At 41.8% G+C, this 25,329-nt stretch overlaps 1 protein-coding gene across 5 annotated transcripts in view; it reads right to left on the bottom strand.

Annotated features, from left to right (window-relative positions):
• The window catches only part of SASH1 (SAM and SH3 domain containing 1), a 1,059,311-nt gene that overhangs the window by 50,686 nt on the left and 983,296 nt on the right, over positions 1 to 25,329 (bottom strand). For all 5 annotated transcript variants that reach the window (XM_060240717.1, XM_060240744.1, XM_060240734.1 and 2 more), the window contains exons 5-8: positions 18,332 to 18,372; positions 17,546 to 17,632; positions 12,831 to 12,943; positions 10,368 to 10,469 (exon numbers count right to left, since the gene is read on the bottom strand). In XM_060240717.1, the coding sequence (XP_060096700.1) occupies positions 10,368 to 10,469; positions 12,831 to 12,943; positions 17,546 to 17,632; positions 18,332 to 18,372 (343 nt within the window). The remainder of the gene's footprint in view (positions 1 to 10,367; positions 10,470 to 12,830; positions 12,944 to 17,545; positions 17,633 to 18,331; positions 18,373 to 25,329) is intronic.

Genomic DNA, 25,329 nt, shown 5'->3' with positions numbered 1-25,329 from the left:
TGTATGTCTGTCTTTTTCCCTTCCCAAAGCCACTAATGGCTAAAGTGTTCATTATTTTGGCTAACACTGGATGCAGAAATTCTGTAGTGAATGCTTAAATGTTTCATTTCTAGTTTCCATGACAACATTACATCAGATTGCAGACAGCTGGCTCCACAGTTTTAAACCATAACAAATTGACCAAGCCAGTTCAGAAAATTATACTTGCTTTAAAGAGATAGCACACCATTCAGCCACAAGCGGAATACAGCGAGAACAGCAGAGCCCACTTTTTGGCAAATGCTGTAAGGCGAGGTCTCTTTCTCTGCTTCTCTTGGAACAAGTGCACATCTCTGACACATCGACAATGTTCTAATGCTGGAGAAAAATTGGGCCAGTTTGGGTCATTCTATTATACAACTGCATGAGGGATCTCAGGGGAACCAGGAACAAAATCAACAGCATCTGCAGTTAACAACAACTACATACAGTAAAGTGAAACAACCTTTCCTCAGATGGTCAGAAAACTCTAAGCTCCAAACTCCAGCTGTTACTGCTGCTTTGGCAGTCCTTCACTTGCGCATCAAGACCACCCCTCCCAAAAAAATGTGACTATATGTCAGAACTGCACTGGCTCCTAATGCACCCTCTTGAAAAGTTGTATAGTAATCTTTTTGCTCTAATCCCTATCATTCCCTAAATTGCAATGAAGTCCATTTCCAATAATTCTCAATAGTAAATAGCATTTACAGACTGATGGAATTCAGCTTTATGAAAGCAAAAAAGGTGTACATGCATTTCTTGTTCTTACTTCCCTCAGTCATTATTATTATTTACATACATAGGCTATATCCTTGAGGTAAGTCAGGTAAATTCATATTTATAAAGCTACTACCTTCTAATGCTCAGCTAAGTTAGGTTCAACACCCATCAGCATTATAACAGTTAGCCACATCACACCAGTCTTTAGGTAAAGGAAATTGTCATAGAACTGCTCCAGTGAAGAAAAAAAGTATATATTGCATACTTTGCCCCACTTATGCATAAGTGAGATAAACTTTCAAATATTATTTTGCATTGAACAATCTAATCCATACCTGTAGTATTAATAATTCAGTGTCTCACCTGTGGGAAACACTGTATGTAAGTGAAGTAGGGACATGTATGCCCTGCCATAATATCTAGATCAGTAATATCAAACATATTGTTTCTGATATGTAGCCAGGTGTACCAAAGTAATAGGTTGCTATGGCAAAATGCCTACTTGGAAACTCATCTACAAACCACCTTAAGCTAAATTTCATCATTTCCATTTAATTCCACTCCATGCTAAAGCTTGTGCAACTTGAATGGTGGTAGTGGGGACAGCAGTAAGACATCCTCTTATGTCAGGGCAGCATCCTTTGTCAACTGACAATAGAGAGAGAAGACAAGTGTAATCATGTGTCTGCATTGTGAATCTTTACATCTCCTCCTAGAAATTTGTCTGCTTGACAGACATGGCTTTTAGTGATACTTGTTGCATGTTCCAAATCAACCTTATCCTGGTTAAATACCTGAGCCAGAATATTCCAGAGGCCCATATTTTCTATTTTATTCATTCCTTCTACTTCTTATTCACTTTGAAACAAGGTTGACATCAGTAGACTCACATATATTCAAAGAACCCATCCTGATCTTTTACAAAATGCCTAAACTTGGGGAAATTTCAAGAACAGAAGTCCAGAAAAGACTCTATAAAACCTGAGAATGGTTAAAAAGAACTAGAAAAACCAGGCATGCTGTGACAAAGTTAAATGCAACCTCCAGGAGTTCTCTCTTCCCTCCACCTCTCCTCTGAGCACTGTGCCACATGCTTGATGACTTACCAATTCTGGCATTCAGCAGGCCTAGCACTCTGTTCTGAATAATCCTCCCTTGAGTGCTGCAAGTTCCCTTTCTCAAGTACTTCTCCTTCAAAACTATATTGGAATTCTACCCTTTGTATAAAATGCCTGTTTTCAGGAGTTGCATTACCAGATGTATGACCAGCTCTAATTTCCGTTACTTGGTATACATGCATGTGTGGGGGGGAATCAAAGTATTAATCGGCTGCTGTGCTCACACAGTTATCTCCCCCCTTCATCCCCAGTTCCCCCTCTAACTGTATAACTTGCAAGACAGGCAAAAGTCATCAGTTCTAAGCAAACCTGTTCCCCACAAGGGAAAAAGAGAGAGTTTTATATATGGGAAACAATTCCTAGTTTCACTGACAGAAGCTAACTGACCTCAGTTTCTTAATTATTGCCAATGGAATTTCAGTGAAAGAAAAGATGGGGGAAATGAAGGAAAAGGGTGAGTAAGCCATCAAACATTAATGTCACTACGACTTCAAAGCGAAGAAGCACTAAGAAATACATCCCTTCTCCAGATCACAGTTTTAGCTCTGTTCACTGTAAGTAAATATTGAGATGTTTTGGAAGAACTGCCATAGCAGGCAAAGAGAGTTAAGTACCAGGACGTATGCTGTAGTGAGGAACAAGCCAACAGTCAGAGCCTCTAACAAAGAGTGACCTTGCCTTGCTGTCCTGTTATTGCTCTGGATGAGCATACAAAGAGAGGCAGAAAGTGCTAAGGAGGTACATGAAAAGAAAACTGAAGGTGTGGCACTCTTTGTCTTTATTCATTTATATTAACAGCAGCTACCAAAAGGCAGCCAAAATGGTGTCTCTGTGGGGACTTGTAACATTCCCTCCAGTTGTCAAGTTGTAGCCAATTTATGGCAACCCTGTAGGGCTTTTTAGACAAAAGATGTTCAGAGGTGGTTTGCCATTGCCTACCTCTGCATAGTGACCCTGGTATTCCCGACCTGTGCTGACATGGGGTAGCCTGGGCTATCCAGGTTACATAGCAGGTATTAATCCACTTTTCTAGGACATGGGCTGAAGACCAGTTTAGGAGAACAAATTCAAGAGACTACATGCTTCCTATCTCTTTATAAATACTCAGTTCTATCAGTTTACCAGTTTAGTGCTGTGGTTAAGAATGATGGGAGAACTGGGTTTGATTCCCCACTCCTCCACATGCACCTGCTGATGGGATCTTGAATCAGTCACAAGTTCTTTCAGAGCTATTCTCTCAAGAGCAGTTTTTTGAAAGAGCTCTCTCAGCTCTACCTACCTAACTAGGTATCTGATGTGGGGACAGGAAGGGAGACTGTATGTCACTCTGAGACTCCAAGTGAAGGGTAGGATATAAATCTACTCTGTTCTTCTTCTTCTACCAGGTTGGGACAATGAAAGCAGACAGGAAAATATTCACAATCAGGTAACCTTTCTTCACCAAGCATAGCTTGGTATATGCACATATACTGTTGCTGTGCACAGACTAGGATTGCCAACTCTAGATTTGTGGGGTGCAGCCTGGGGAGGGTGGGATTTGGAGAGGAAATAGACCTCTTCAGTCACAATGCCACAGAGTTCACCCTCCATAGCAGCTACTTTCTCCAGGGGTACTGATCTCTCTAATCTAGTGATCAGTTGTAATTCTGAGAGATTTCTAACCTAGAGAGATGGGGTAGAAACCCTACCATAGACTCATGGCTTGTATGCCATCTACCTGCTGTTAGCCTGCTCCTTGGACTTAAGAAACTGCCTTATGCACAGTCTGAACCTTTGCCCACATAGTATAGTTTACTGAGCCTGGCAAAGGCTCTCCAAGATCAAGAGATATTTTTCCTAACGCCTACTACTTGTGAGTCTTTAATTAAGTTCCAAACACTGTGCGCAGGAACTTAGCATTCAAAACATATGCTTTCTTATGGAGTGATGGCTTCACCTGGGAATCAGTCAACTCTATGTAACAAAACCAAGGCAAGAGGAAGGAGCAGGAGACAAGGCCTTATGATCCCATGCTTAGACCAGAACTTAGTGCACTTATTTCATCTTCAACCTATCAGTTGGCTATGGTCTATCCCAGGGTTCCCAACATGGTGCCTCATCAGCTGACCTTCAGTTACTCAATTTCTTTTTGCTTAACTTCCCTCACAGGATTGCTGCTAGGAAAAAATGTGAATGAGAGCTATGTGCTCCTAGAAGAAAAGTCAGGATAAAAATCTACAGCTAGATATATTGGAAACAACTTAATACAAAAGCCAACTGAAATATAATGGTGTTTAATTACAAAAAAATGTTCTGGTGTCCAAATGAAACTAGAGACCTTCACTTGAAATACAGTTTTCTGTGCTCAGATAAGGAAGTTTTGATAGCGTTCAGATCACAACAGGAGGTAATGAGAGGGTGTAGATCTCAGTTCCATTTCTGTAAGTCCTGTTGGAAAGAATCTCTTTTCTCATCATCACCAGACAGACTGGTGGTGGAGACCAATTTCGCACTAGGGCTTGTTCCGGGTGGAGAGCCCTTTTGCTCTGCTCTTGGTTTTTGCACAAGCTGCCCTGGAGCTGTGAGTCAGCGCACACTTTTCCCACAGCAAGCAGAAACCACTTGTAAGAGGATCTTGCTTGCTGCAGAAAAGCAGTGTGCCAATTCGCAGCTCCAGGGCAGCTTGTGCGAAAACCAAGAGAAGCACCGGGAGCAAAAGGGCTCTCCACCTAGAACAAGCCTAGTGTGAAACTGGTCTCAGCATCAAATATGACCTTAGCACAAGTATGTGCAATTTCTGGTGGATAGCAATTCAAGCACACCTGGGTTTGAATTTCAGGCAGGAGGAAGATGAATCAATACTATATAAAAAAAGGTGGTGGTAAGAGGGATAAGGATGGATTATATTACTCTTTTCTTTCTTTCTTTTAGTGATGTAGGAGCAACTGAAAAGCCAAAGTACAATCATGTATTTGTAAAGTACTTTAAAATTACATACCAGTTCATCTGATCTAACTTTAGGCAGAATCCTCTGCACACAGGAAAAAACAAAAATGTATATAAATGTTGATTTTATTTTTACTCTGGTGGGGGACATTTATATCTGTAATGCATGGTTCACAGTAATGATATCTGGATGACAGTCAGAACAATGTAAGGGTAAGGAATGAAGCATCAACATGTTATTGTACAACTCTACTGAAATGAAGCAGCTCTGACCTAGGCCATAAAACAAACCTTAAGAGGAAATTGAATTAGTAGGCTGGGTCCAAAGATGTTTTTAAAAATGGGGCATGGAATCCAGTATCCCACCAAATAATTATTGATGCATATTATCCTGAAAGCACTTTAATAATAATAAGAACATAAGAGAAGCCATGTTAGATCAGGCCAATGGCCCATCCAGTCCAACACTCTGTGTCACACAGTGGCAAAAATATACACACACACACACACACTGTGGCTAATAGCCACTGATGGACCTCTGCTCCATATTTTTATCTAAAACGCTCTTGAAGGTGGCTATGCTTGTGGCCGCCACCACCTCCTGTGGCAGTGAATTCCACATGTTAATCACCCTTTGGGTGAAGAAGTACTTCCTTTTATCCGTTTTAACCTGTCTGCTCAGCAATTTCATCGAATGCCCACAAGTATTGTGAGAAAGGGAGAAAAGGACTTCTTTCTCTACTTTCTCCATCCCATGCATTATCTTGTAAACCTCTATCATGTCACCCCGCAGTCGACATTTCTCCAAGCTAAAGAGTCCCAAGAGTTTCAACTTTTCTTCATAGGGAAAGTGTTCCAGTCCTTTAATCATTCTAGTTGCCCTTTTCTGGACTTTTTCCAAAGCTATAATATCCTTTTTGAGGTGCAGCGACCAGAACTGCACACAGTACTCCAAATGAGACCTCACCATCGATTTATACAGGAGCATTATGATACTGGCTGATTTGTTTTCAATTCCCTTCCTAATAATTCCCAGCATGGTGTTGGCCTTTTTTATTGCAAACGCATACTGTCTTGACATTTTCAGTGAGTTATCTACCATGACCCCAAGATCTCTCTCTTGGTCAGTCTCTGCCAGTTCACACCCCATCAACTTGTATTTGTAGCTGGGATTCTTGGCCCCAATGTGCATTACTTTGCACTTGGCCACATTGAAAGGCATCTGCCACGTTGACGCCCACTCACCCAGCCTCAACAGATCCCTTTGGAGTTCCTCACAATCCTCTCTGGTTCTCACCACCCTGAACAATTTAGTGTCATCCGCAAACTTGGCCACTTCACTGTTCACTCCCAACTCTAAATCATTTATGAACAAGTTAAAGAGCATGAGACCCAGTACCAAGCCCTGCGGCACCCCACTGCTTACCGTCCTCCACTGCGAAGACTGCCCATTTATACTTACTCTCTGCTTCCTATTACTCAGCCAGTTTTTGATCCACAAGAGGACCTGTCCTTTTACTCCATGACTCTCAAGCTTTCTAAGGAGCCTTTGATGAGGAACTTTATCAAAAGCTTTCTGGAAGTTAAGGTAAACAACATCTATCGGGTCTCCTTTGTCCACATGTTTGTTCACCCCCTCAAAGAAATGCAACAGGTTAGTGAGGCAAGATCTTCCCTTACAGAACCCATGCTGAGTCTTCCTCAATAACCCGTGTTCATCAATGTGCCTACTCATTCTGTCCTTGATAATGCTTTCTAACAACTTTCCCGGTATTGAAGTCAGACTGACTGGCCTGTAATTTCCCGGATCTCCTCTGAAACCCTTTTTAAAGATGGGGGTGACATTTGCTACCTTCCAGTCCTCAGGAACGGAGGCAGATTTCAATGAAAGATTACAGATTTTTGTTAGAAGATCCACAAGTTCAACTTTGAGTTCTTTCAGAACTCTCGGATGTATGCCATCCGGACCCGGTGACTTATTAGTTTTTAATTTGTCTATCAGTTGTAGGACCTCCTCTTTTGTCACCTCAATCTGACTCAGGTCTTTCAACACCCCTTCCAAAATTAGTGGTTTTGGGGCAGGCAAAAAGTTCTCCTCTTCCACAGTGAAGACGGAGGCAAAAAATTCATTCAGCTTCTCAGCCATTTCCCTATCCTCCTTCAGTAATCCTTTTACGCCATGGTCATCCAAGGGCCCCACTGCCTCCCTGGCTGGTTTCCTACTTCTAATATATTTGAAGAAATTTTTATTGTTGGTCTTTATGTTTTTTGCAATATGCTCCTCATAGTCCCTTTTTGCCTGCCTGATCACAGTCTTGCATTTGATTTGCCATAGCCTGTGTTCCCTTTTACTAATCTTACTTGGACCGGTTTTCCACCACTTAAAGGAGTCCTTCTTACCTTTTACAGCTTCCATTACTTTGTTTGTTAACCATGCAGGCCTTTTCTTATGTCTGTTTGTGCCTTTCCTAACTTGTGGTACGTATTTTATCTAATAATAATAATATTTAATTTGTATCCCGCCCTTCCCGCCGAAGCAGGCTCAGAAGTCCCTTCTGAAGTATCCCATTTCCAAGCCTCTGTTATCTCGTTACAGAGGGGACAGGTTAGATACTTTAATGTAAGTGAGCACTGCTGAAGTGAAAATACTATCAAACATGAACCTCCCCCCTTGATGTTTCAGCTCATTGAAGTCCAAACAACTCTTTTTCTCTGGGGGAATCTGTTTTTTTCACTGAGAACTCTTAGGGGAAAATAGATGAGGTCAGATCAACTGAGATATTGTTGAAAAAAAGTAAGGCTAGACATTACTGATGAAGTTTGCTAGAAGTCAGAACCATATATGGTAGCACTAAAGGATTCTAAACATTATATACAAAGAAGGAAGCAAGCACTGAGAAATACAGGACAGGGACTTCATTTTTGAAGTGACAACTGCTTCCAGCAGAGAAATCTTCTGAAGAGGCCTAACAACAACAGCTCCTCATTCTAACTACCCCACCAAACTCAGATGTCCTATAAGCATGCAAGTGTTTCAGGCAGAGGAAGAGAAGCAAACATCCAAGCCTTGTACAGGAACATCAGCTTCATCTCAGAAGGGAAAGACATGACTGTAATTGTAAAGACATTAATAATAATGCATACTTACTAAAGTAGGAAATGAACACATAACAATGAGAACATGGAATGTTAATGTGCATACATCTGGCATAAACCCAACACAGCTAAAAAAGAATAAATGGGGCTCTAAACTGAGCTTAGAATTAGTAATACAGTGACAACAGAGGGCAGACTTTCTACAGACACAGAGGACATCGCACCTTGTCCTTTGCTAATTGTTTCTGTACTGTAGCTCAGCAAGGGATCAAACGTCTCAATTTGCCATTAGAAAAAAGTGTAAATGACAGAAGGTTGAGGGGAAGGAGCAAGATCAATATAAATTAAATCCTTTCAGTGTGACACATGTCAACTAGCAGCAGTGTTTCCTCTAAAATGAGTTAGCATGAGCTAGCTCACAGATTTTTAGCCTCCAGCTCACACATTTTTGTCTTAGCTCAGGAAGGATGACCCTAGAGCACAATAATTTATGCAGTAGCTCACAACTTTAATACCAGTAGCTCACAAAGAAGAATTTTTGCTCACAAGACTCTGCAGCTTAGAGGGCACATTGACTAGCAGCAGTCTTTTTTTTTTAAATGGGGTGCTCAGCTATAAGTATGCAAATCTTTTTTTCTTACTTAAAAAAGAATTTGTGTGCACACACAATATTCATTGTATACTTCAAATTCTGCTCAGCGGGTAGTAACTCTTCTCTTTATCTGCATGTCATTAATGTAGAGGGCCATGGGAATCTAATTGTCTCTCAGATCTATCTGATAAATGTTACTAGCTTTCTTTTAAATATATCCTAAAAATCATTATTTAAAATAGATAGGATGAATGTAATTTGTGATGTTTCAAATAAGAAATATACATCAAGCATGACATAACTTGAGATAATTGTATCAATTTATAGTATAAAATTAGACAGTCACAGAATGTAATATGTGCACACACCGTCCCTCTTCTCCCCCAAGCTTTAGACAGAACTCAGACCACCCATGATTTAGTACTTGGTGTGTGTGTGCTCAACAGGGTGAACACAGTTTGCGGAACCAGAAAGTGCCTCCCAGTTTAAACCAAATTTATAAACTATGGTTTGATTCTGGTTGTCAATCGTGGTTTATAAGGTGACTGCAAACAGTTTACCAGTTTAGTTATAATGACAAACTGTGGTTTGTATTAAAGTTAAGTTAGTAATTGACTCCAAGCATGGGTATGTGAGGAAGCATATGACCACACAGTTTGTTCACAGAAAACTAAAGCATGGTTTGTTGTTACCTCTAAAACCTGGTTTGTTGTTTTCAACAGCTGTACCAACTTCTGAATTCTCTTCTTCAAGAAACTTACACAATGTTGCAAACCTTTCCAAAGTAAAGAAAAGCTTTTAAAAAATTCATCCTGGCTTTGGAAGCCCGGGATAGGAAGCTACATAAGATATAAAAATAAGTGCACAGTCAACCTGTCCCAAGACCTGAAGACACAGTATGCTAATGAGACTCATAAGTGAAAATGGCACCTCATCAGAGAGAGGATAGCAATCAAAATATTCAAATCATCAAACTATTGTTGTGATCTGAAGAGGTAAATATTGGTAATGAACACTAAAGAAAGCTACTATCAGCAGAGTTAGCCCAAGCTTAGATTTTTTGGGGGGAGCCAGGAAGCCTGAGTCATATGCTACACAGCAGACCCAGAAGTGCCCTACTGAAATGGACCAGTTATACACTTTATTCTGTATCTTGTTTCCAGGAAGCAAGCCAAGAGGGCTTGGCTTGGTTCCCCCTCCTCCAGCCCCACACTTTGCCACCAATATTTAGTGACATACTTCCATTAAACCTAGCTACTTCATTTAGCCATCATGGCTAACAACTGCTGATAGATCTAAACACAATCTCCCCGTGAATTTAGTTTTCATTGGGAACATATTCCGAATTCCAGTTTCACCTTGCAAATGCTGAAAAGTTGACTTCTGTGGTGATGTCCACAATATCAAACTCTGTGCATGAGAGCAATTATGCACAGTGAATTTACAGTAGATTGGAAGTCAATGCGCACTAATTGTTTGCAGTCACGGCAATCACACTCTAGGTCTGATTATGGTAAAAAAAAAAATGGGTCACTTTATAATGTATCTACCAGTAATTTATGAAAAACAGCAACAGAAGCATCACTAATTCCTTCTGGGTTACAAGCAGCTGTTTTGTTAGGAAGAGAGGGGTTTAAGAAAGCAGGGTGTACTGAGTTATGGCCAAAAAGAATACTAATACTTTATTTGACAGCCACTGATGACCAGATGAGGAGGGTTCAAACTTTCATGAAATAAACATTATAACCACATTTGTGTTGAATGCACCTTCCTTTTTTAAAAAAATTACCCTGTTCACTACTTTAAATTCAACTGGTTAGCTTTCGAAAGCCACATGCATGTGCCTTTGCATGCCACTATCATTATCTGGGAGCATTACAGAGCAGATTACTTACATTACAATTAGAAGAACCATCAAGAGTTGGATAAGGGTCATCAGGCCAGTCAGAAGAGTCCGTGCTGCCTGACTGCCGATGTTGTGCTTCATATTCCTTAAGCTGAAATTAAAACCACATATATTAACCAATACATTTTTCTCATTCTAATTTTGTTTTAGTGCATCTTTTATAGCAGAAAATTGCTATAAAAATTATGTGATCTACCCAAACTATACATTTTAGTCTGTTTATATTATGCACTGTTATTGCAACAGGACCTGCTTTCCACTTTTCAGAAAGTTCAACAGGGACATAGATATAGATATGGGGGGAAGAGCCTCAGGGAACAATCCCAAGAGGGTCTGTTCAGAAATAAGTCCCATATTATTCAATGGATCTTACTCCCAAGACTATGTCTGTAGGACTGTAGCCTCACAGTCTCCTACATCTAGAAATGTGTGCATTTTCCAGAGTAGGAGTGTTAATATGCAAACCAAGGAAAGAAATCAGCCCTCTTGAAATTGATGGAGAGAAAGCTAAGTGTGAACTGTTTCCTCTCCAGGCTAAGCATTACTGCAGAGTTGACAACAATTATCAGCAGGGTTGCTGAGTGCTTATGTTTATTTATGCTATGATTAGATGATAGATAGACAGACAGACACTGATATACATATGTGTATGTATGTATACGTGTACTATTCAGTTGACCAGTAAAAGCACATTGGAACAGTGTAACTTAGAATCATGGAGTTGGAAGGGATCTCCAGGGTTATTTAGTCCAACCCCCTGCACAATACAGGAAATTCACAAATACCTCCCCCTAAGTTCACAGATCAGCATTGCTATCAGATGGCTGACTAGCCTCTGTTTAAAAAACTCCAAGGAAGGCAAACCCACCGCCTCCCAAGGAAGCCTGTTCCACGAACCACTGTCAGGAAGTTCTGCCTCATGTTTAGTCAAAAACTCTTTTGATTCAATTTCAACCTGTTTGTTTTGGTCTGACCATCTGGGACAACAGAAAACAACTCTGCACCATCCTCTATATGACAGCCCTTCAAGTAATTGAAGATGGCGATCATATCACCTCTCAGTCATCTCCTCTCCAGGCTAAACAAGCTCCTTCAGCCTTTCTTCACAGGACTTGGTCTCCAGACCCCTCACCATCTTTGTGTTGCCCTCCTCTGGACACGTCCCAGCTTGTCTATATCCTTCTTAATTTGAGTGCCCAAAACTGAATACTGAGCAGAGTAAAGCAATACCATTCCTTCAAGTGACCTGGATACTATACTTCTGTTGATGCAGCCCAAAACTGAATTTGCTTTTTTTAGCTGCTGCATCACTCTGCTGACTTATATTCAGTGTATGGTCCACTAAGACCACTAGAGTTTTTTTGCACATACTATTGCTAAGACGAGTCTCCCCCATTCTATAATGAAACATTTGATTTTTCCTATCTAAATGTAGAATTCTACACTTATCCCAGTTAGAATTTATTCTATTTCTTTTAGCCCAGCTTTCCAGTCTGTCAAGATTATCCTGTATCCTGACTCAGACTTCCACTGTATTTGTGACCCCTCCCAATTTAGTATCATCTGCAAATTTAGTAAGTATTCTTTCTATTCCTTAATTCAGATCATTTATAAAGATAGTGAACAAAAACAGGTCCCAGGACAGATCCTTCAGGAACTTCACTTGTCACTCCTTTCCAAGAGGATGAGGAACCATTCACAAGCACTCTTTGGGTGCGATCTGTCAACCAGTTACAGATCCACTTAACAGTAATAGGATCCAAACCACATTTTTACCAATTTGTCAATAAGAATATTTTGTGGAACCTTATCAAAAGCCTTAATGAAATCAAGATAAACTATGTCCACAGCATTCCCCTGATCCAGTAAGGCAGTAAAAAAGGTGAAGGCAATCCCCTGTGCAAGCACCAGTTATTTCAGACTCTAGGGTGATGTAACTTTCACAACATTTTTATGGCAGACTTTTTATGGGGTGGCTTGCCATTGCCTTCCCCAGCCATCTACACTTTACCCCCAGCAGCTGGGTACTCATTTTACCAACCTTGGAAGGATGGAAGGCCACGTCAACCTTGAACCAGCTACCTGAACCCAGTTTCCGCTGGGATCAAACTCAGGTCGTGAGCAGAGCTTGGACTGCAGTACTACAACTTATCATTCTGCACCATGGGGCTCCTAGTAAGGTAGTAACTTTCTCCAAAAAAGAGATATGGTTAGTGACTAATCACAAACCTGCCTTACTTCAGAGCTATGTGCTTGGTCAGAAAGGGCAGAGAGGGAGCATGCTCTAGTCTCCCTCTCACAAGTTTAAAACATTGTATCTTTTCAGACCTTATTTCTTCTTAGACCCTAAATGCATGAAATCACCAACCAGAATTCCCCATGTTTTTTCAGTTCCTAGTAAATATGGCAATTCACCCACATAAAGGTAAAAACAAATATTTCCAACACATACCCTTGCAAGTGCTTCCTCAATAGTGATCATCTTTTCTTTGACCATCATCATCAGCTGGATCCGCTCCTCATCACTCATTGTGATCTCACTGGCCACATAACCAACATCTTCTCCTGAAGACAGGTGGAGGAAAAATGGAAGAATAGATATTTCACAAAGCAAAAGCAAGATAAGTGTACTATTGAATCATGATTTCCCATGTGCTCTGATCTTGGTTTCAAAGTTAGTGAAGTTATCCAGGTTAACATTGATCTATATTTTGAGGGACATGCCAATATTGTTATTTTAAGACAGGAGCAATAATAAACACATTTGTCTCCAGTGAACTGTTTTGCTTTCTCAAATCAATACAGCTTAGAAATAAGGCATGGCCTAGAATATATTTATTATGCCTCAAAATCATTACAAAAATGGCAGAACATCAAAAGAAATGCTTATTTAAACCCTGTGTGCTGGTATCTGTAAAAGAATTTTTCCCCATTGTAAATCTGTTTACATCATTCATGTACAAATGTGCTGTATTTAGAGTCTCATGTCTTAGGAAGTATCTTTGACAGGATAATATAGCAAATAGTGATGACATATAATGGCACTTTATCCAAACCTTGAGCTTAGGATAAAGAAATTGCTGCATTTTAATACATGTAAATTGTTGCTCAGCTTGCACCCAAAGAAAAACAGCAAGCTGTTAGTATAGGCTTGATAATGGCTCCTTTTTAATAGATTTAAATTAAATCTCAGCATATATGCATACATCAAGTACTATATTTTTACATGTATAACATGGATACCTTTTAATTTATCAGGAAAAGTTCTGCATGCCAGTGATAATGCACATTGATAATTACTGGGAATGGGAGTACACAGCTTGACCAATATTAGAAATGCGGAATTTTTCTTCCATATTATTCAGTCCATAAATTTTCTTCCAAATTAATTAGTAAACTTCATCCAAATTATCACCATATTATTTACATAAGAAAACACATATAATTTGCTTCTACGATTGTTACTTGTTGTGGCAGATCAGTCCAGCATCTGCTAGCTGGCCCCGATCTTGCCCAGCCCTTCCCAGTATGCTGACCTGAAAGGGCAGTTCCACTTTGCTGCCTCAGGGTATTCGCTGTCACCACTGTCCCTCTCTGGGCTCTGGTTAGGTGGTACAGACTCCTAACCTCCTTCTGGACTCGCTAAGAACCCTTTTTAGGGCTTCCTAGAGAACTTTGGGGCTCCCCTGGAGAGTTGGCAACCAGCTGCTGTGCCACTTCTCTCCACCCTAGGGATTCCCCAACCCACTTCTAGCGTTCCAAGCGGTTGGGGGAACTATGTGGTACAGAGGGACTCCACTTAAAATACAACATTTATTTAAAGTATACAACTATTTACAGGAATGTTTTAAGAGTGAACAGAAGAAGCAAATCATAGTAAGGAAAAAACACTCCTTCTCTCCCTTTTCTAATACTTGCCCTAACTGGATGGCATGCAGGGCAGGTACCTTACTTGGACTGTTGCAAGCCTAACCATACCTTCTTCAGACTGTTTCCATATTAACTGCCTGACTGCCAACTCTGAGACTGAACTGTCCACTACTAACTGAGGTTTTCCCGCCCAAAATCGCCAATATAAATTGCAGTTCCCACTCAGGAACTGGTTTTCCCTCCTGCAGCCTTCTGGGAGACCAGCCTGAAAGAATTCCTGTCTCTCTAGTAGTGTTGCCAAGTCCAATTCCAGAAATATCTGGGGACTTTGGGGGTGGAGCCAGGAGACTTTGGGGGTGGAGCCAGGAGACTTTGGGGGTGGAGCCAGGAGACATTAGGGTGGAGCTAGGAGCAAGGGTGTGACAAGCACAATTGAACTCCAAAGGGAGTTCTGTCCATCACAATTAAAGGGACCACACAGTAGTCCAATGAGATGGTATTGTTTCTGAATGCTCCTCCTTGCACAGAAAAAGGGACTTTCTGCAAACACAATACCAGCAGCCCAGGGAGAAGAGACTGAAACCCTCCAGTCCAGATTTTTTTTGTGTGTAAATAACCCCCTCCACTTTTTGTCTAGGCTATCATCCCCCAACTGCTATCATGCACTTGTTCTCTGAGGTGGTACAGCCCTCCCCACAAAGCACCTGAGGACTCTACCACCACCCCCACGCACTGGGTCAGGGGTGGCCAAACTTGTTTAATGCAAGAGCCACATAGAATAAACATCAGATGTTTGGAAGCTGCAAGCCATGAACGGCAGATGTCTGAGAGCTGCAAGACAAGGAAGGGATACAAATAGATGGAGGGGGAGGGAGGTGGAAAGAAAGTAACTTTAGTTTTAATGAGGCTGTGGGGGCTTCGAGAGTCACACAATATGTGACACAGTTTGGCCACCCCTGCACTCGGTCAACCCAAGGAAGGCCACTCACCAGCTGCTTAAGGTCCTCCTGAAGGCGGGCCGGCCGGCTGCTGCTCGAACTCATAGCGGGTGGTCTTGGCCACCACCACCACCCGAGAGGGGCGGAACCCCCCGCCGGCGGCCTTCGAGGGGAGCTCGGAGGAAGCATCCGCGCTGAGGTGCCGTGGCTTCCTCAGCGGCGGCTTTCCCTGTGCCGCCCTCCACTCCCTGTTCAAATCCTCGGGGCGGCGCCAGCAGCATCATCACCATCAACGGCGCTTCACCTTAACGTCCAAGCTTATCCTCCCCGCCTCCGCCGAGCGGTGAAGCGCAGTTGATGGTGATGATGCTGCTGGCGCCGCCCCGAGGATTTGAACAGGGAGCGGAGGGCGGTGCAGGCAGAGCCGCCGCTGAGGAAGCCAGGGAGGCAGGTCATAGCCCCGGGGGCTTCGGAACGTCCTGCGGGCGCCGCCGCCACAGACCGAGGCCAGACAGCCGCGAGCCGGCCGGCCCGCCTTCCCTCAGCCTGCTCCTCAACTGCACGGCACGCGCTCTCGAACGGAGCCACTGCGCATGCGGCCCGCCCATTCCACTTCAGAGGCGGAGCGGGTGATGCCGCTGCGCCGCCGCCGCCCCCTCCCCGCCCCATCCCAGCTGCTCCTCCGAGATGGACCCAGCCTGAGCCCATCTCGGAGGAACAGCTCGCCGCGCTCCTTTGCGCCGTTTCTTCCCCCGCTTCCGTTTCTTTGGAGAGCGGGGGAAGAGGCTGGAAAACCTGGGGTCCCCTGCTAGGGCGGGAGGATTGGGACCCCTACTCTCTAGGAGGCCTCCTCAGAATTGGTGTTTCCAGACAGAAGAGGGGGGAGGAAGAGACTAGGCCCAAAGCCTTTCTAGAATTTAATAGACTCCTCCAGCCAACTCCCAGTAAAAAACCAGTCAAAATGGTGTTTCTCCACACTTGTGTTGAACAGTGAGCATAAGTAGTACATTAAATAAGTGTGCATCCATCAAAACCTATTAATTTTTTAAACCAAAACATTTTTATTGACATTTTAAAGACACAATAAGGAGGAACATTACATGCCCCCCCGTCATTTTGTCATTTTAATTCTTCTCCTTTTCCCCCATATAAAAATAGGGTTGTCAAGTCTCAACTATTCCCCAGTGGGTGAATTTGGGGGGCATTCCGGGAAGGGGCGGGGCTACCCTCAACACAATGATGTCATGTAGAATGATGTCATCACGCTGAGAACGCAGCGCTGCACACTCACACTGTTTCCCCAAACATTTAAAGGAACCTTCCCTTTAAATGGTTGGGGGGGAAACAAGCGTTGGTGCTGCAGACCTTCCAAGCCCCGATCTTGGCTTGGAAAGGCAGAAGCAAGCAGTTCCTGCCTCTCTGAGAGAACGAGCGCCAGGCTCAGCTACCCTTCCAAACCCTGATTGAGGCTTGGAAAGGCAGAAGATAGCGGCTCCCATTGTCTCTCAGAGAGCGGGCGCTGGGCTCAGCTGCCCTTCCAAGCCCCGATCGAGGCTTGGAAAGACAGGAGCAAGTGGCTCTGCTCCCTCGTTCTGAGAGAGCGGATGCCTGGCGCTGCTGCCCTTCCAAGCCCCCATCGAGGCGTGAAAAGGCAGAAGGTAGCAGCCTCGGCTCCTTCTGAGAGAGTGGGTGCCTGGCGCTGCTGCCCTTCCAAGCCCCCATTGAGGCGTGGAAAGGCAGAAGGTAGCAGCCCCGGCTCTCCCTGAGAGGGTGGGCACCGGGCTTGGCTGGCCTTCCAAGCCCCAATCGAGGCTTGGAAAGGCAGGAGCAAGTGGCTCCCACACTCTCCCAGAGAGCCCACACTGAGTACACTTGCTTCTCAAGCTGCAAATTTGCGGCTGGGGGTAGGTGCAGTCTGTGGCCATGGGGCCACTGGGGGTGTGGCTTCCTCTGCCGGGCAGCTGGCTTGGGGTGGGAAGAAGCCCTCCAAACTGGGGAAACCCCCGCCCGGAATAGGAGGTTGGCAGCCCTATATAAAAATGAATATATATCAATAAATAAATACTAAATAACAGATAAAAATAAAATTAAATAAATTAAATTAAATTAAATTAAAATGTAAAAGTTTCAAAATTAATCTGGGAGTAAAGTATTAAATATATATTCAGTACAAACTCTATCTCAATTGCAAAATACAGTGTTTATAATAAACCAGTTATCTTGCTAACTTCCAAGTCAATACAATAAAGCATTAATCCAAATTTTATTCTTGGTAACCAAACCAGCAAAACTGCTACAGAAAAAGCCCTGCAGAATTAAAGCATGTATCTATAGCAGAGCAACATTTTAAAAGGTGTACCTTTTGAAGACTGCCTCATTAGTCCCTTTTGATTTTTTCGGAAATTTTGCCAGAAATACTTATTCTTCTTTTTCCAATCTGCTTTACCTATAGAGAAACAAAACAAGTAACATAAGCATTTTTTACTTGTTTGAAGATGGACAATCAATTAATTTTTTTATCTTAACTTTCCTTTTTTTTTAGTTATTCCTTTTCCAGAATTCAGCTTGCAAAGAATGTCATTGCTAATGTAATCGTTAAAGACAAAGTCAAAACATACAATATAATTCCATTTCCTGCAGGTTTATTTTTTCCATGAGAGGAAGCTAAGGGGTGTTGCCAGACTATTACCTACTGAGATTCAAATTATTTTTTTGCATTTTCTAGTTACCCATATTTAAAGTAAAGGTGGAAGAAGAAGATAAAATAAAGCAACAGGATAAGAAGGGCTCAGAGGATCTGGTTCTGTCAATGAGATAATTTTTTAAAAGGTGGAGGTAGAAGAACAAGGTTGTTTGCCCCTCACATTTACAGGGACAGTAGAACATCAGATTTTAAATCCTTCTTCCTCCCAACTTCATCTGTCCAGCTAACAAGAGATACAATGTCCAAGGAAATGCTATTTAAAAGGGATATACTAGTACAATAATCCTTACAGATAAAAAGAACACCTTTTGTGAGGAAAAAATATTCCAGGAGTAGAAAGATAAATTAAACTATTTCAAAGGGACTGAAAACAATGAGATAGGTCACCACTCACAATAGTCTTCAGAAGAGCAAAAAGTACTAAATCAGATGTATACTGACCTACAGAGTTTTCTTCAGAACTTGATTTATGGAGGGAGAGCCTAAAATACAAAGAGAAACGGAATAATTGCAGGAAACTTCACATGTCCCATGGGAGTTGTCTAGTTACAGTAAACCAGGATTTGGAGCAAGAGTACCTCCCTCTCCTTTTCTTATGAATGCACACTACAGTCAACAACAGTCTCTGAGCTCCAACCATACTTCTACAAAGGCATTAGCTCAGCTCCAAGCTGAAAGCTCTGAAACAAGCTTCTTGTGACTGATGCAGAAAAATATGTATGGAGGACAAAAGAGTTAAAGTTACAGGGTCAAAGGTGAATGGGTGGAAGAATGTCCTTCACTCTCCCCTCCCCTCTTGGTTAGTCTCACAGAAAATTAGCAGAACTACCAGGCTGTGGTATTATGCTACACATTTAACTCTGCATTTGACTCCTATGTCTGTAACCCTTTTTTTCTCCTGCAAGAGCCACAATATTTTTCGTTAGAAATTATCTATTTATTACTTGGACTTTAAAATCAGATGCAGAATACTGAAATTATGTAAGAGGATACAGCAAAGGTTGATTACCAATATATTGATTATTATAAATTGTTAGCTTAATACAATAAACAAATAATTGCCATTCTACTATTTTCTTGGAGAACAGGGTCCATTCAGCCTGCCTCTTCTTCCCCATCCCAGGCAAGTTATATAGGAAGTATTATGACTGAAGCATCCAGGCTCATGAAACAGGTACTCTTGGCTTCTTTCCTCATACTGTCATTTTTCTCCTTCACCCCATAATGGCAGATTGTCCAGACATTTCCTTCCCATGAAAGAGAAAAGGGCTTGAAGCCAGCTGGCCTGCCTTTTAAAAAATCACTACTACTGCATGCCTTGCAGACTCTTCCATTTGTGCCCAGACAACCCCACTCACGCATTTAGAGTTACACAGCACGAAACATAAGCAATATCCAGAAGCTGGATGCACAACTGCAGCAGGAAATAACACATTCCAATGCCAGTTATATCATGCAGGACTGCTTTGGATGTTTTGGCTTTGTCCTGTTAGGGACTTCCATTCCTATTTCCCTCTCTCCTATACTCAGTTTATACTTTAAAAAGGCATTAGGAATTGTTCCCTTGAAAACAGAGATGTTCTGACAAAAGGCAGAGTAAAGGGCAAACAATGTGTCAGTTAGGAAAGGAAAAGTCCCCTGTGAAAGCACCAGTCGTTTTCGACTCTGGGGTGACATTGTTTTCACAACGTTTTCACGGCAGACTTTTTACGGGGTGGTTTGCCATTGCCTTCCCCAGTCATCTACACTCCCCTCCCCCAGCAAGCTGGGTACTCATTTTGTCAGCCTCGGAAGGATGGAAGGCTGAATCAACCTCGAGCCGGGTACCTGAAAACCCAGCATCCATTGGGGATCGAACTCAGGTTGTGAGAAGATTAGGACTGCAGTACTGCAGCTTTAACACTCTGCACCATGGGGCTTTATGTGTCAATTAGACAGAAGCCATAAAAGCTACCTCCCCCTCCCATGTATTTAAGCAAAGCACCAGGATGCTGTAGGATTATGTCTTGTCATGTTTTTATGCTAGTTTGTAATGAAATTATACACAGCAGCAAGAATTTATAGCCAAGCTGAGAAAAATACAGCTTAAACAAACTTGCTTCAATCTTACTTTACCAAATTCCTGCAAAATAATGATGAGTTATTGTGTTTACTGACAATACCTCAAGGGTGTTTTTTTTTAAAGTCCCTTTGAGACCAATGGAGAAAATTCAAATTCAAAGCAATATCAATTATTCTATTACCCAAACTACAGTAACAAAAAACTACAAAGTTTTGAACTATTTGAACATGTAAACACAGTCTGAAAAACAGGATAATTATTTTTGATTTTTTAAAATATTATAAATTCAACTACCCCTGATCTTTCAGAATCTATTCAGAATTTAATATTATAAATTCAACTACACTCCATCTTTCAGAATCCGAAATACTATGTGGTCTGCATTGTTCTAGAATTAGCAGCAGAGGGCACTGCAGAGTTGTTGTTTTTTTAAATAATCTACTCTGAAATGACACTAAACTGTATTTTGTTTTAGATCAGCGCATGATGTAAATGATCCAAGTCATTAGAGGCCAAGAGTTTATAAGCATGAAGAACATAATCATCAATTTGCAGAGACATCATGAAAGCAGAAATGATAGCATGAAGTTTAATTTTGATTCCGTAAACTTATCCAAGCAGAGGTAGTAACAGCAGTGCTTGGACATGGCAAATCATCTTTCTTCTTCAGTCTGATTAGAAATTTAATCCAGAGCAGCCAGCCAGGCAGCCAACTGACACTACCAAATTCCAGATCTGGGCTGCACCAGGTGCATGATGGAAGAAGGCCACCACTAGTTTCCTTACTCATGCAGTTTACACTTGGGGCAGCTTGTAAAAAGAAAATTAATGGCTTGGGTAGGCTCACAACACTAGCAGCCAAGTAAGTGCCTAATTGTACAAAAGGAGCTCAAAAACAAACAGAAGAATAAAACATCTCTCTCCTTCTAGGGCCTGGTCCCCGAAAGCAGAATTTGAGACACTATCTAGAGAGTGTATGCGTACAAAGGCTAGGTTATTTTTTGAACATTCACACCAGGTAATTTCTTACAAGGTCCTAGAACACTGATCTACATTCCCAGATAGTACACTATCAGAAATTGACTACTTATATCTTGGATTCATTTTGTTTTTATACTTGGGGGACATTTACACACATGCACAAACAGTACACTCTGAAAAAAAATGTCACAGGCAACAAATGACATATAAGAAGGAAATACCCTCAATGTATAGTTCTACTTCCACAACATTAGCATAGCTACGTAGTGGCTCTAGGAATCTACAGTTTCATAAAATGCCATGGAAGTGATTCCCAGGAATGATGCTGACACAACAAAGCATGTTATGGAAATGGGGGGGAAAAAAAACCATGCCATCAGAAATCTACACAATAACCAGATGTTTATCAGGAAGCTGCAATCTTTTAGGGAAAAAAATCTGTAAAATCCTCCAGAAAACAGATGACATGGAATTTTGTTTTACAGCTAGAGAAGACATCGACTTCCAAGCCCCAGATTTTTTTAAAAAAGTTCCCTTGTGGGTCTTGTATTTATTTTTGTTGTTGTACAAGAGCACAGTCAAGTCCGACTCTTAGCGACCCCATGGCCAGGCCCTCCTGTCTTCTACCATCCTCTGAAGTCTGCTCAAATTCATGTTCGTTACATCAGTAATACTGTCCAGCCATCTCATCTTTTGCTGCCCCTTCTTCTTTTGCCTTCTGTCTTTCCCAGCATCAAGGTCTTCTCCAGTGAGTGCTCCCTTCTCATTTGGTGGCCAAAGTATTTGAGCTTCAGCATCTGACCTTCCAGGGAACAGTCAGGATTGATTTCCCTTAGGACTGACTGATTTGATCTTCTTGCAGTCCAAGGGACTCTCAAGAATCTTATCCAACACCACAGCTCAAAAGCATCTATTCTTCTGCGCTCGGCCTTCCTTATGGTCCAACTTTCACAGCCATACATTACTATTGGGAAAACCATCGCTTTGATTATACAGACTTTTGTTGGCAGGGTGATGTCTCTACTTTTTATTATACTGCCTAGGTTTGCCATAGCTGTCCTCCCAAGGAGCAAACGTCTTTTAATTTCATGGCTGCAGTCACCATCTGCAGTGATCTTGGATCCCAGAAATGTGAAGTCTGTCACTGCTTCCATGTCTTCCCCTTCTATTTACCAAGATGTGATGGGGCCGGATGCCATGATCTTAGGTTTTTTGATGTTGAGTTTCAAGCCTACTTTTGTGCTCTCCTCTTTCACCTTCAATAAGAGGTTCTTTAGGTCCTCCTCACTTTCTGCCATTAGAGTGGTATCATCTGCATATCTGAGGTTGTTGATGTTTTTTCCGGCAATCTTAATTCCGGTTTGTGCTTCATCCAGGCCAGCATTCTACGTGATGTACTCTGCATATAAATTAAATAAGCAGGGTGACAATATACATCCCTGTCGAACCCCCTTTCCTATTCTAAACCAATCCGTTGTTCCATATCCTGTTCTGACAGTTGCTTCTTGACCCCTATATAGGTTTCTCAGGAGACATGTGAGGTGATCTGGTACTCCCATCTCTTTAAGGACTTGCCACGGGTTGTTGTGATCCACACAATCAAAGGCTTTAGCATAGTCAATGAAGCAGAAATAAACATTTTTCTGATATTCCCATGCTTTCTCCATAATCCAGCGAATGTTGGCAATTTGATCTCTAGTTTGATTTGTATTTATTTATATTTATTTAAAACATTTATTAGCCACCTTTCTAACTTGTAGAACTTATGGCAGCTTACAATGTTAATAAAACAACATAATTGATAGGGAGACTTTCATATGGGCCTACTGGGAGCTAAAATTAAATACTAGCCAGAACATTTTCCATGTGTCAATTGAACAATTTATCTGAACATTCCATTTGTTGCCAGCAATGATGATCCAGCTATTATACAGATAACTGAGTAGAACTGGACTCAACATATGCAAGAGATGTGTGACTAGGACACCAGGGTACGTGTGTGTTAATCAGAAAGCCCTTGAGGATGCTTTCATGATTGATGAAGAGGCACAAGGGACCTTTTCCTATATTTCCCCAAGGTTAACCCACCCCTGAAACCCCTGCGTGACATCGGGCTAGATATAGTAATCTTTTAAGAATGTAACTGGCACTGCAAATTAATATCATAAACTGAACTTGGCTAAAAAAGTGTATCAATAATTATTTGGAGACACTTGGGGGCTCATCATCCTGCAAGCATTGTGTTAAAACCTACTGTGGGACACATTTCTAAGCAACCATGCATAGGATAATGCTGTCAGGGGAGTAGGGAGGGATGGCTACTCCTATTCCGGAAGAAACTCCAGATTTTAGGTCCTCTTCCTCTCTGTGCTTCCAGCTGCTACTCCTGCACATGCTGCACAATCCAAATCCAAACATGCAAAATGACAGGTATTAAGATTCTCTCTCCTGCTGCCTCTCTTTTTTTTTTTTTGCCAGACCCAATTGATATAGGGACCCATGTTTCTATCTGAATGTCATGAAGCATAACAACACTGGCAATGTAAAAAGTACTTATTGAACATTATTTCGATAATCCTTGAAGTTTCTTGTATAAGGAAGGGTTAGTATCATTATCCCTGTATTACTGAGGGGGCTTCAAGATTATTGCTGCCTACTGTCACTTTGTGAATTTGTAGCAAGAAGCAAATTCTGCACCAGGAATGTCTGAATTATCAGGCCAGTTTCCTAGCTTCTGTGTTATACTGACTTTTCATTCACTGTTGCAGAAGCCACTGGTAGTACAAGAAAGCAATGTCTGAAAAAGAAGTATGAATTTTGCTAGCTCCAAAATAAGAAGACCAAAATAAAGAGAGGCGGGTATTAGTCTTCAGCTGGGCATTCTAGAAAAGTAGATTTTTGCTTTTGAGTGCTGCCTGAGATATATGAATGATCAAGTACTGGACTTCTTAAATATATGGAAGAAGGAATTTATGGTAGCTGAGAACAGCCTTCCTGTTTGACAATTATGCTGTTTTGACTCTACTGAACCTGCTGCTTCTCAGTGAATGTGCACTGGGCATGATTTGTGCTCTTCCATTCATAAACCGACAACTCGTCCTGAAACTTAATGATGCAGTGACACTTGGCAGAAGTTTCAGCGCTGATGTCTGAAAAGCAGCCAAATGCCATTACTCCATAGCTTTGGTCTTTTGGTTTTGCTATGCTCTGATGTACAGCTTCATTAGCAGTCTTCCAAATGAAATGCACTCCAAGGCTCATTGTAAAAGGCCTCAACAGACAAAATCTCGCATGTGGAAGAAAGAAATAGGATACACGGCCAATTTTGGACAACGAGGACAGGGGGCCCTTTTGCTATCAAATCCTGCCCTGACAGAAAAAGAATACCTTTTTAAAATATCCAAAACCTTAATCTTTATTTTCTGTCAACAGCATTTCTAGCCTATGACCCCTCCTCCAGTTCCCTCCCACAGAGGCAAGATTTCCCCTCCATGCCTCTTTTCTTATACTGACTGAGCCGCCCTAGTAATTTGTTTTTCTCTTTGCTGCAGAATCTGGCCGGCCCACCATGTCACAGTCTAATATTTTGGCTGTTGGTTCAGCCCAGAAATCTGACAGAAGGATCAGGAGCCCCCTTTAATTTAAAACTTAAATGACACTCGAGGCATTTTCAACAGTAGCAAAATATTTTATTTAACGCAGAGGAAAAAAGGCAAGTGAAAACAGGAGTTGAAAATTTCTTGAGGTAACTCAATATAGATGAGGTAAAATCAGTACATGCACAGGCTTCGGTTCTTATGTTTCAGACTAATGAGAGTTTCTTAAGCTATTCACAGTTACTTAAATCTTTATGGTCAGAGGCTTTTCTTCCAGTGTTTCGCAAACACTCCAGCACACTTTCTTTGCGTATTCTCTGACTCTTAAGGTTTCCAGAAGGCTGGTGCACTCTTTCCAATACCCAGCCCCCTTCTCCTGAAACACCAGTACTCAAGTTTTTAACTGATTCTTAAGGTCTCTACAGACAGTTGCTAAGCACAACAGACCAGGGATCTCTTCACTCTTCAGAGCCAACTCCCTATTTGACTGGGCAGGGAAATTCTTCTCTCACTAGAAGATCTATCTCTTTTTTTCAGCTCAAATGGGAGTCTTGACTACTTCCCAAACTTCCTTACCAACACCCTCCCCCCCCCACCCCCAGTTCTCCTGTTTGTATTAAACTGCTCTCAGTTAGGGCTGAATTCCGAAACTGTCAGTATCCAACTCTTCTCAGCAAAGGCTGAAATCAGACTGAATTCTCCTCAGCATCCAGTTTGAGTCTTTCTCAGCTGATGCTAACCAATCAGATCTCTTGGGAACACCCTGTCACTCAAGGCTCTCTGGCACAGTGAAGAATTAA

This window comes from Heteronotia binoei, chromosome 1 (assembly GCF_032191835.1).
Source record: "Heteronotia binoei isolate CCM8104 ecotype False Entrance Well chromosome 1, APGP_CSIRO_Hbin_v1, whole genome shotgun sequence".
Lineage (NCBI taxonomy): Eukaryota > Metazoa > Chordata > Lepidosauria > Squamata > Gekkonidae > Heteronotia > Heteronotia binoei.
Note: the sequence above shows the minus strand (reverse complement) of the source record. Positions and strands in the feature narration are given on the sequence as shown.